The sequence below is a fragment of the Plectropomus leopardus genome, chromosome 5, assembly GCF_026936395.1.
Source record: "Plectropomus leopardus strain MGB_pleo_1.0 chromosome 5, ASM2693639v1, whole genome shotgun sequence".
Lineage (NCBI taxonomy): Eukaryota > Metazoa > Chordata > Actinopteri > Perciformes > Serranidae > Plectropomus > Plectropomus leopardus.
This window is the reverse complement of record NC_142180.1, coordinates 34640005-34653091: the sequence shown is the minus strand read 5'-3', so window position 1 is coordinate 34653091 and position 13087 is coordinate 34640005. Positions and strand designations below refer to the sequence as shown.

General features: G+C 40.9%; 1 protein-coding gene across 1 annotated transcript in view; it reads right to left on the bottom strand.

Annotated features, from left to right (window-relative positions):
• Positions 1-499: 499 nt before the first annotated feature.
• The window catches only part of atp10a (ATPase phospholipid transporting 10A), a 50464-nt gene continuing 37876 nt past the window's right edge, over positions 500-13087 (bottom strand). Inside the window, exons 16-21 of the mRNA XM_088078058.1 lie at positions 10090-10215; positions 9778-9978; positions 8135-8215; positions 7447-7551; positions 5944-6131; positions 500-5772 (exon numbers count right to left, since the gene is read on the bottom strand). Coding sequence (XP_087934184.1) covers positions 5142-5772; positions 5944-6131; positions 7447-7551; positions 8135-8215; positions 9778-9978; positions 10090-10215 — 1332 coding nt within the window. The 3' untranslated portion in view covers positions 500-5141. The remainder of the gene's footprint in view (positions 5773-5943; positions 6132-7446; positions 7552-8134; positions 8216-9777; positions 9979-10089; positions 10216-13087) is intronic.

Below are 13087 nucleotides of genomic sequence, written 5' to 3'. Positions count from 1 at the left end.
AGCACAAACAGAGTGACATCGACAGACGTCTCTACGGCCGATATCTCCATCACTCTGCAACTCACATCGAAACAGTCTACACTGATAGATAGCAGGTAAGAGAAAAAATATGTACTTCTGATTTTTGAGTGGACTGCCCCTTTAAATGCTGTGAAGCTGCAGCATAAATAGACAGAAAAAATCTCAAATTCCCAGTCTCGTGTTACAGTCAGTCTTCATTCGACAGTCCCTGGAGGTCGATCTCCGGATGTACTGTGGTCGTAACCCAGATCGAACTGAGCAACTTGTTGAACTAGTTTATGTTTTACACCCGCGGGAGCTCAAAATAAACCCGAGCTCAGCGACACAGGCGCACTGATCAAGCTAACCTTAGCATCTGCAGTTTTACTGCAACGACACGAACTTCCTGCGATGTACGGTGGTGAGCTCGTAACAGTTTCATGCCCGGAGGTCTGAGGGGTAAAAGACTGCAGGTCAAACACAAAGACAATAAAACATGTAAGGACTGAGACATTTTATTAAGCAAAGAGTACATTTTCCTGAACAGGGAGCAAAGGATAAATACTTTTATCATTTAAATTCTGTTCACAAGTAGCCACAGTACAAGGAATCTCCAATTACTCCAAGAGCAAAACTGATAAGAAAAACGTGTGTATCCTAAAATATAGTTTCCAGTTTGGTGTTTGTTGTTTTTTAGTGCAGATTTTAGTTTTTCCAATTCAGTTCTTTAAAGAGGACAGACCAAGAACTTGTCTGTGATTTTGGGTCTATTTGCTGTCTGGATTAATACTTTTGAATGAGGCTGAACGCTACGGAAGCCCCTGAGAGACAAGTTAGAAAAAAATATTCTGTTGATGCATTTTCATCTGATCGAAACTGTTTTCTCTCCTGTGCTATGAGACTTAAAACAGGTGGAAAAAAGTTTAGCCAGCATCATTTTTTTGTTACTATTTTTGAATTTTGAAAACAGGTGGGAGAAAAAAAAGTTTGGCAGGTGATTTTGATGCTTTTCTTGGTTGTTTTAATGCTCATTTTGGCTGAAGCGCACCACTATTTCATGTTAAAAAAAACAAGTATTCATATTTTCTTCCAGGTGAGTCCTAATTTCTCCAGGCACAAGGTCCGTGTTATGTGTGTTTGCAAATTATGTAACATTACTGTCAGCTGGAAGAAAACAATGTTTTTAGTCGTATGTGAACACGCAGCGCCGCACTTCAGCCTGATGTGACTGAAATGAGAATAACGACAACAAAAACACTTTGACAAATTATTCTGACAAAAACCAAACAAAACAAAAGACACAAAAAACACCTGCAGACATTTTTCCCAACTGTATTCAAAGACTGAAAAAAAAGTTAAAAAAAATAAATAAGTAAAAATATTTATTATTAAATAATCCACCTGTTTTACAGATATAAGAAAATTTAAAAAAATAAAAGAATTTTGATAGATTTTATTTATTTATCTTTAAGATCCAGTGTATAAGATTAAGTGAGATTTAGTAGCATCCAGCAGGTTGGATGCAACTGAAATTTCTCAGGGTTATAATTGCTTCGATATTTGTTGTTCAGGAGGTTTTTACCACAAGCTGAAGTAACTAATTTCACATAAAAAATTTTTTTTTAAAAAGAAGTGTTTTCTAATGCTGCTTATCGCAGAGGGGCGTCGAACTACGGTGGCTGACGTGTAAACGTGAAAAGCCCCGATCTAAAGCCAGTGTTTGGTTTGTCTATTTTGGGCCACTGTAGAAACAGTGACCTCTGTAGACAAAGACCTGCTTGGTATATAGATATAAGTGACTCATTTGACAATTACAAAAACAAAATTCTTATTTTAAGGTGAAAAAAAAACATACCTATTAAATTCAATTTCTACCCATATATCACCCTAAATCCTTCCCACTGGACCTTTAAGTCAGAAACACGGGAGAGAAAACAATTTATCAGACTTTGAAAATAAATCACCAGGATGTTTTTTCCTCTCTTGCCTCTCAGGGCTTCCGTATAACTCGATTCTACAGCAGATAATTCGTAACATCCACAATGCAAACTGTGAAACTTTCAGGAGGCCTAACTCGTAACCAAAACACAAATGAAAAACAACATCAAGCTCGGATACGTGCAGTGTGCGGCGACAGTGAATGTTCCCGTGTGGAATCTGTGAAAAGTGTTGAAACTCATTCAGGCACGTGAAGTGCGACGCCAAAAGCACAGAACAGACAGAACCCATAAAACAAAGCGGACAGACTGCGGAGTCAGAACGTGAACAACATGCCGGAAAACGGCACCGTGTGCAAAAACAGACAGGTGGAGAAGAAACCACATAGCGTGCAGCCTCATAAATATCATCGACACCAACACAAGATGCTCCTCATTGGACAGAGACGCACCGTCTTCAAACAAATACAGCTTCAGCATCGTGAACAAACTCTTCGATTTGCAATTTCTTATCCAGTGTTAAGGCACATTGCTTAGAAAATACAGAAATATAAATGATCTTTGGTAAATGATACACTTTATAAAAATGTACTGCAATGACACAAGAGATACAACAATCATAAAATATTAAAGGTGCTGCTGCTTTAAATGCTTAACAATTAAACAAACTGTAGCATCTCTCCAATTTTCCATACTTTTACTCGTTAGTTTGTGCATGATGTCGAGTGCATCATGATTCCTTTTTAAAAAGTGTGGAGGATATAAAAACGCCTTATTATCTGAGCAGGGAACGTGATGCCAACAGCACCAACAATACTTAAAGGCATTTCTAAAATAATGCTTTCAAAGTGCAAATTTGAGTCTTAAAGTTGCATCTTTTACAATTGGGAAAGATTTTCTTTCACCGTCGCAATTTTTTGGTTTACAGCTGAGCACCAGCAGAACAAAAAAATTAACTGTTGAGATAAACTCAGCACATTAAATACGTTTTTAGAAAAGGACCTTCAAGTAAATTTGTTTATGAAACCTGATGGTAGCTTGTTGTCAACCTACTGTACAGTGCTTAAAGGACTAGTTTAAGATTTAAGGAAATCTGATTTGTTTTCTTTGTAATAATTAGAAGGGAAGACTGGTACCACTCTCATGTCTTTAATCTAAATATGAAGCTACTACCAGGAGACGGTTACCTTAGCTTAGCATAAAAACTGAAAACGGGGGAAAACGCAACCAAATCGCCAGAAAAATGTTGGCACCGTATTTCAGCAAACCACAGATACATTACATTTGCATGTTATTCATCAGATAAACTTCACATTTCAACAGTGCTGTGGTTATAGTTAGAAAAAGATGATGCTGTGGCTTAAGCAGAGTGGTTTTAAAGGGAACAATCCTGGCAGGAAAAAAAGTGACATCTTTAAAAAAACGACTGCTTTTCACTATACTTGCTGGAAAAATACTGACATGTTGCTACAAATACCCATGTTCGGTGCCTAAAAAGCAGATGTAAAACCACTCAAAGCTCGCTACAAAACACCCTTGTTTGGAGCCTAACAAAATGCTGGAAAAACACTGACAGGTTGCTACCAAATGTCAGTGTTTGGAGTCTAAAAAGTCCCTGGAAAAACACTGACTGATCGCTACAAAACACCGATGTTTGGTGCTTAAAAAGCTGCTGAGAGAATATGAAGGTTTGCTACAAAACACCCAAGTTTGGAGCCTGAAAAGCCGCCAGAAGAACACCGACAGGCTGCAACAAAACATCCAATTCTAGGGCCTAAAACAGGTGGAAAATCACTGACAGGTCGTTACAAAACACCTTTGTATGGAGCCTAAAATGCCATTAGAAAAACACTGAAGGGTTGCTACAAAACACCCACGTATAGAGCCTAAAAAACACCTGAAAAAAACACTGACAGGCCGCTATTAACACCCAAGTTTGGGGCCTAAACAGCTTCTGGGAAAACACTGACAGGTTTCTACAAAAAAAAAACAAGTTTGGGGCCTGGTTGCTACAAAACACACGTATTGTGCTTAAATAGCCTCTAGCATATTGCTATGAAACAACCACTTTTCAGTATAAAGCCGCTGAATAAACACTGACAGATCACTATAAAACACCCATGTTTGTTTCCTAAAAAGCTGCTGGAAAAACAGGTGGAAACAGGCAAAAAGCAGGCAGATTTGGGGATTTTTGCACAGAGCCAGCAGCCTCTTGCTTCATATTTAAAGAACAGAAATGAGAGTGGTATCAATCTTCCTTTCTAACTCTCAGCAATAAAGAAAATAAATGCATTTCAAAAAATGTCAAACTATTCTTTTCACGTGAAACTGGCTGGCACTGTTTGAACAGATCAAATGAGTCAGTGGACACACACACACACACACACACACACACACAAACACAAAGAGCCATCCATGCACGCACGCCAAACGCACGCACGCACACACAAACATGCACGCGCGCGCACACACTCAAACAGAGCATCATTACTGGTAGATTGTTGTATAAAGCTTGAAATTAAATTTTCTTGGTGAATGCTCATAATGCATGATCATATATAAAGTCAACAGCTCTAATAATAATTCAGTGGAATGTACTGTGTGACTGAACAGCTATAAACACGCTTTCAGTCCTTAAAAATTAGCAAACAAAAAATGTTGCAAATCCAGCAAGAAGACTGAAACGTGCACTAGGTAAATGCCACTGATTGCTGTAAAGATAAAACTCTTTGAGAATCTGCACTGAAACGTGTTTCTGCAGAACGCAAAACATATAAACTTTAACTTCTCAAGACTGATTCGAAGCCGCGGTGGCATCTGATCAGGTCTTATTGCATTTACAGGCGAAGCTCAAAGAATGAACAGAGAAAAGGAAAATAAAAACTCCCAAAAAGCCAGCAGTGGAATGTCTCTACTCTGCTCTTCCTTTCAATAAAACCTGATCAACTACTGAGATGCATCTCTGACATAATAACTTTTCAGGATTTATAAAAAAACAAAAAAAAAAAACAAAAAAAAAACCAGGAGATATTCCAGTTCTTCCATCTCCCAAAGCTAAAAAATATTTTTAGCTTTAAACATCCAAAATATAAAGTACCTATTTGTATCTTTTATAAAAGAATCTCCTTGAAAAATACAATAAAGTTAGATTTTTTAAAAAACTATCGTGCAAATTGGAGTTTGAGTATTTAAGACTGCGAGACATCACAAGGCGGTGTGCAGTGACTGTTCTGAGGCCCGCTCTGTCCTCGGATGGACGCTGTGGTCAGACTGGAGTCTCTCCTCGGAGTTCCTCGTGTATCTGACGCACTGCGAGTCTCCGTCGGGGGGCAGGTTTAGCTGGACGCTGTCTGTGTGTGGGAGCAGAGGCGTGGATGTGATCCAGCTGGACAGACTCAAGTCCGCCGCCTCTAAAGTCTTATCGAGACACTCGGAGTCTTTGGTTGAAGGAGGCTGCGGCTCCCCCGACAGCTTCGGAGCGTCTGTGGTAAAAGGAAGAGTGTCTTTTTCTGTAGGAGCTGATGTGTAGTGATCTGAGAGGCCCCTCTCACTGTCTGTGGGCCCCTGTGGGCTTCGCTGGCCCTGTTCTGTTTGTAAAATAGGCCCCTGTGACGTCTCGGAGCCGGGGAAGCTCCTCTGGTCTTTTTTATTGCAACCTTTCGGGGAGGGCTTGGAGAGCGACAGGAAGGGAGGCGTGGGGCTGAGCGGCGACCCCACCTTGACCCTGCGGAGGCTCAGAATGTTCCTGCGGGTTTCGGAGGGGAGTTTATCCAACTGTCTTCCAACTTGGACCGGGCTGGGAAACAGCGTGCCTTGACACGCCCTGTAGAAATATCTGGAAAGCAAAACAGAGCCAGACATCAGGACAGCACTTTCCAGAGACGAATGCCAGGCACTCGGGATAAACGTGAAAGACATCTGGTGCAGATAGAAGTCACGGGTCATAAATATTTTTGAAAAACGGGCGTGTGCGTTTATTCAAACACAAATCAAACACAGGGAGTACCGGGGCAGCAGCGCCGCTACAGGCGTGATGACGCAGAGCAGGTAGAAGAGGGGGTCCTGCAGCAGCCTCTGCATGGTCCAGTAGGGGTTAGAGGGGGAGTAGCAGGTGGGACAGGACGCGTTGTAACACAGAGCCACTGTGAAGAACAAAGCTACACTGAAGGAGATAGACAGCCAGTTCGTCCAGGTCTGCAGGAAAAACACAACGGAAACTGAATTATTATCGTTTCTTATTATTGTTTTGTTTCTTATATATAAAAAATACATGGTTAAATAAAAAGGTTTTAAATATTACTACAGATTAGGCAGAACATGGAAATCATAAAAATCTAAATAATTTTAAAAGGACAGAATTTCTCTTCACGTCACACATTTTTCAGCGTCAATTTTCTTTTCTTTTCTTTCTTTCCCCCAGTTTCTACTATTTATTTTATTATATATTTTTATTTTTTATTTTTCGAACTTTTTTTGGCTTGAAAAAACAATCCAAAACACCGGCACAATTTAAAAAAATACATTAAAAAAAATCACCCAATAGTGTCATCGACAGTAAACAGTAAAATGCTAAATAAAGAAATCAAAATCCTTTTTTAATGCCATATTTTATTTTCGATGCCAAGACTCACTGTCAGAGATTTAAATAATTTCATAAAACCCTTTTAAAAAAACTAGTGAATGCAATCAATGGTATGAAGACGAGACGCTTGCAGAAAATAAACTGTACGTTGTGATGCGTGTGCTCGTGCTCTTTAAGGAGTTTGGGCAGCTGGAGGAAAAACGCCCTCGTGTCATCCTGACGCTGACAGACATGTGACAAGGTGAAGTCTATAAAATGCTGCTCTGGAGTTTTGTCCCTGTGACACAAACACAGGAGCACATAATTAATTACAGCCTCACAGCTTCTGTAGGGGGGAGAGCGCGAGCGCTGCCTGCTGTCATCTCAAATACCTTTAATTGACTTTCACAGCCGTTTACCGATCATGCGTGCATTATGTTCCCGAGCAGCCGGAGAATGAAGCACCTGCCAGCCGAGCATTTGGAAATGTTTACCTTCGGTCGATGCCGATCAGCGTGAACACTTCTCTGCGCAGGAGGCCGTCACGTCCAGGAAGGTAGTTAGTGAAAAGGACATTTTTCATGTACAAAACTTGTCAGGCTAAATTTACGGCCGCAGCATAATGGAAAAGAGTCTGATACAGCGCGGGGTCATAAATTTAAAATGGCTCATGCCCGAGACCGCCGGGCCGTTTACGAGAACCACACGTGGTTACCCGAGAGTAAAAACGGAGGAAGGGCAGCGAGGGAACGTGGGAGGGAAAATGTGAACGGGTGTTTTGGAGGGAGGGGGTCTGTCGAGGGCGACGCTGCAGAGCTCAGCTGCAGTTAAACGTCCTCGTACCTGCAGGAGTTCACATCTGCGCTCTCAGAGCAACAAGCTGATATCAGAGACAGAGAGGAGGTGTCGCATTTAAAGAGGAGAAACGCTGATTATTCAGCTCCTTACCCAGGTTTTGGTCTCAATGCCCAAATGCACCAGAATGGTGAATAAAGCGAGCGTGGTGATGGGCGTCCCCCATGTAAACAGATCGACATCAGAGTCAGCGTAGGCCTGGGAGGAGGAAGAAGAAGAGAATTAGACGAAGACGAGGAGGAGGAGGAAGACAAAGAGGACAAAGAATGAGAAGACAAAGATGATGAAGATGAAGACAAAAAAAGACAAAGATGAAGAGATATGATGAGAGAGAAATGAAGAGGACGTGGACGTAGATGAGGACGAGAAAGAGGAATAAGATTAGGAAAAATAAGACAAAAAAGAAGATAAAGAAGATGAAAACAATGAAGAAGAAGACGATGAAGAGGAAGAAGACAAAAGATAAAGAAGAAGACGATGACGAAGACAATGAAGACAAAGAAGAAGACAACAATGAAGACAAAGAAAGAGCCGAAGAAAACAAAGACCAACCAAAAGGACAAATAAGAAAAGGAAAAAGAAGACAAAATACATGAAGACAAAGAAGAAGACGAGGGCGGAAAAGAAGGAGACAAAGAAGACAAATAAAAAGACAAAGAATATGAAGAAGAACAACACGGAGAAGAGGAGGAAGAATGGGAGGGGACGTCAAGAGCGGACGTGATGAACAACAGATTACTGAGAGAAGACGAGCTGATACAGAAACTGAAAACAGACTCACAAAGTACGGGATGAAGAAGCAGACCAGACTTTGGTAGAAGGCGTCAATCATGTTCATCCAGAACATGTATGGCTTATATTCCTGCAGAGGAAACCACAGATTTACAGCCGTCAGCGAGACTGAGCAGAGGACGACACCGTCTCAAAAATACCGTCATAAATCCTAAAGCGGAGCTGTCAAAGATTTACTGTAAACGGTAAACACCGATGATTACGCTCACATCTAAAGGAGAGTCAGAGTGCGTTAATTAGATTAAAATTCTGACCTTGTGATGATGTTGTATGAAAAGTTCATTAATTATTTCAGTTCATCCTGAGAGGACATGATTCTCTGCACCAGTCTCATAAAACTTCATGAAATATACGTCGAGACATTTTACGCAAAAATGAAGCATCTCGTTGGTTCATGCAGGACGTGGAAGCCCCAGCTCTAATCGGCTAACAGCGTCTTCGTCTTCGGCAACTTTTTCTGCATCTTCTTCATTTTTTTCATCTTTTTCGATTTCTTCTTTGTCTTTTTCTTCTTTTTCTTAGTCTTATTTGTCTTTTTCTTTGTTTTCTTGTTCTTCATCTTCTTCTTCACAGGCCTACGCTGACTCTACTGTCGCTACCCTTCACCACCCTCACTGACACCAGTCACAGCCATTTTGAAAATAACGCAATCTATTTAAACGACTTCCTGCTCACTGATCCCTAAAACACCAACGCTGCCACACATCGCTGCTGCTGGCAAAGTTCAGCCTCCAGCTTCCAAATTAGGAGTCCTAAAATGGCTAAAAGGTCGACACGGTATTTAACGTCTTGCTTTAAGTCCACTTTAGTATACCTGGGGATGAGCGCTCCCAAAAAACCTTGATTTCCACCAAATTCTTCTTGCGTGATGATTTTGTTAATGACTTGCCGTCCTGACGACCAGTTTAAAAGGCAGCAGTCTATGACGGCATTTAACAATAAATAAAACACACATGCACGAGAGGTCACATGCACACAGAATATCAGGCTGATGGGTCCAGTAGTTTGTGAGATTAGCTGCAGACAGACAGATATGCACACGACTAAACGCGTACGCCTGACGCAGAAAAGGACAACCATTGAAATACGCTGATTATTCTTCTGTAATGTGATGAGGTAACGCCTCCTGCAGACTGGGAGATTTTTGCAGTCTTATAAGTTTGGTGCAGCTTTACTCTGCGACACGGATCTGAATAAACTCTGGTACGACATCAAGTTTGATGTATGCAGACTTTACCATGACATCGCCTACTGAATCGCAGCGTAACAAAATATCGTCGGTGTGCGTCATCCATCAACGCCGCTCTAGTGTTCAGAGAAAAATGTAGACAAACAAACTGAGTCGTCGCTGTAGCCGCATTCATGTGAGTCGGAAAAAGTCTGAAGAGGAGAAGGAGGAGAATGTGGACCACCGTTTTAGAGCCACGACCCAAAAATATCGCCTCGTTTCAGTCACAATCGGCATCTTTCCTCTGAGATAACCCAAAATCAGACAGTGTATACCGAGCTTCAGGCCAAGCAAAGGAAAAATACTGAATGAGCTGCATCAGAGGAAAGACAACGCTTCGTTTTTACCACCAGCTTCATCAAACACTAAAAGAAAAAGGAAACTAATACGGGAGTAAACCGGACCTCGGAGTTTTGGCCGTTCACGTAGAGCTGAGGTAGTTGTTGGAGAGTCTCTGCTGACACGTCTTTGTCCAGAGTGCCAGTGATGAGTTGTGGGAAGGCGGAGAACATCAGGTTGAAGAAGATAAGATACCACTGGTCAATCATGGCCGAACCGGAGAACCCGCAGTAGAACTGATACCAGAAGATGAGCGCGACAAACATCTGCGTAACAAAGAGATAACGAGGATGAATTCACAGGACAGGAACACATGTATGGGAAAACATTCGTCAAATGATCGAAATCACAAACAGACAGAAATAAAATCCGCTCACAGCGTTCTTGTAGAAGAAGTAGAGGATCATGTTCGCCAGTCGGGAGTAGCACCAGTGTCCGTGAACCAGCAGGAGCTTCTGGAGATACCGGAAACGCGGGAGAGCAAAATCACTCGCCATCACCGCCTGAAAAACACCGGAGAGACGACATTCAGTCTCCTTCATCCTGAGCTACAGGGGGCCAGGGGCCAGTCGAGGGGCCCCATACATGTTTCTAGGATTTTAAGACTTAAAAATGTTTCTAGGACGTTTCTAGGATTTTAGGACGTTTCTAGGATTTTAGGACGTACGTAGGATTTTAGAACATTTCTAAGATTTTATGACATTTCAAGGATTTTGGGGCATTGCTAGGATTTCTGGGATGTTTCTAAAATTTTAAGGGTATTTCTAGGATTTAATGATGTTTCTCATATTTAAGGTTTCTAATGTTTCTAGGATTTTAGGACGTTTGTAGGATTTTAGGACGTTTGTAGGATTTTAGGACATTTCCCGGATTCTAGGACGTTTCTCAGATTTTAGGACATCACTGATTTTAGGATGTTTCTAGGATTTTCAGGCATTTCTAGGATTTTAGGACATTTCTAGGGTTTTGGGATGTTTCTAGATTTTAGGATGTTTGTAGGTTTTTAGGATATTTCTCAGATTTGAGGACTTTTCAAGGATTTTGAGGCATTTCTAGGATTTCAGGACGTTTTTAGAATTCTAGGACATTTCTCACATTTTGGGACATTACTCAGATTTTGGGACATCTCTCTGATTTAGGATATTTCTAGAATTTTAGGATGTTTCTAGGTTTTTTAAGACATTTCTAGGATTTTAGGACATTTCAAGCAGTTTAAGTTGTTTCTAAGATTTTCAGACATTTCTAGGATTTTATGACGTTTCTAGGATTTTGAACATTTCTTGGATTTTAAGACGTTAGGGTCTTAGCCAGGACTTCTGTCGGGGGTGCGGGGGATCCTCTACGGGCCCTTATTTTGATAAAAAAAAGCTCTATTTTGATGCTTTTTTAAGCACTCCGCCACCTTATGATGTCTAAAAGTAAAAACCAATTCCAGTGTGAATCATTTTATTTTTATTAAGAATTAGAAAATATTTGGGGGCCACCTAGCACCCTATCAGGGGCCAGATTTTACAGGCCGGAAGTTGGGTATCGCTTGTACTTCTACTCTCTTACTGCTACTCTAGTGTAGTAATAAGGAAATAACGGGTGGAAATGTCCGGCCCTGCTGCACACGCCTGCGCTTTAATGAATCTTTAGTGGGTATAATCTCCCCAAAGCAATAACCCTTAAACGAGTTGTCCACCTTTTGGGATTCATCGTTACGGCAGCAGGACGCCGTCAGTCTCATCCATCAACATCTGAAACAAAACCCTCCCTGTAGTCACGCCGGCTTTATAACTCAGGTTTTAAACGGCGCCGCTAACCCTTTATGACGCGTCTCAACTGTCAACATTTTCCGTCAACAAGAAAAATAACAGCAGGTGCCTCGTTGTGTGGCAATTTAGTTTCTGCTGCGTTGTAATTACTGGCTCTGAACGGCCACACGGGGAGAGCGCTCCTGATGGAGGAAAGGTGTGTTAATGTGTGTGTGTGCTGGCCCGAGCGCAGAAATAAGGGTCTCAGCACGCCGTGGAATCCCGAGGAATGACCGCTGTCTCATTAAGAGCAGATTTGATTAACAATGATTAATCAGGCGGCGCAGGCGAGGACAGGAAGCTGAGACTTTAACAGATGTGCTGCACAGCGGCGCGCCTCCAAAGACTCCCCTGGAAGATAATTGGGAATCTCCATCAACGCCGTGCAGGATCACCTTTCTGGAACAGGATGCAACCAGCGGGGTCAGCTCAGCTTTTTTCTTTTTAAACGGGTTATTGTTGAGCGCTGTGGCGTTGGCCGTGACCTCCGGGCCGAGAGAGGAGCCGGTGCGGATGGAGTCGAGACTAAAGCACCCATAAAGTGTGCCGCTTCACTGCAGGACGCCGCACAAAACGTGCTGACTCAGCAACACACAGGCGATCCCATTTAGAGGATGTGTTCGGACGTGGGCTCAAACACACACTTAAGAGTAATGAAAAGCCATTAACTATGCTACAGGACACCACTGACTCCAGTGGAAGATCCTTTATTTAACCCTTTACAGCCTGACTACACTGGTTTAAATTCTTTCAAAACAGAGTAAAAAAGGCGATGAGCCAACCAAAAAATAGCAAGAAATTAGAAAAAAGTTAAGAAAATTACCTGAAAATAAGCAAAAACAAAACAGAAGAAAATGAGCAAAAAAGTGCATTTTTCCAGTTACAGAATTTTAAATTAATTATAATGATTATAAATATATTTTTGGGACATTTTACCATAGTTTTTGTTTTTATTTATTTATTTATCCGTTCTTTATCCATCTGATGTCCTGTTCTTACCATCTTTTTATTCTTTAATTTATTTACTTGTTCCATCTAATCTATTTATTCATCTGTTTTTATTTTGTTATCTTTGCTCATCCCCACTGATGTGATGTCATCTTCTTCTATTATTTCTTATATTAGCCTTTTAATGCTTTTATTCTCTTTTTTTTAATGATTAACCCTCAGAGACCTGTTATATAAATGCCAATTTTGGAGTCATCAAATATCATATATATATATATATATATATATATATATATATATATATATATATATATATATATATATATGATATTTAACATTTTGATGGTTATAGAGAATGTTACCTGAACTTTAAGAAGAGCATTTTGGGAACTAAAAGGAAACTTGCCGCTGAAAACATTACTGAAACATTATATTGTACCATTCTCAGAACGTTTTTATGACCAAAATTTGCTTGTTGGCAGATTCAGTGTTTTTTTTTTTTTTTTGCTGAGCAAGACCAGAAAATATTTGGTTTTAACAGATCTGTGATGCATTTTTGCTCTCATTGTTCCCTGTAAAGTTTACAGGAAGTGAAGCCCTGATATGTTTGTCTGCAGCCGGTCACAGGGAG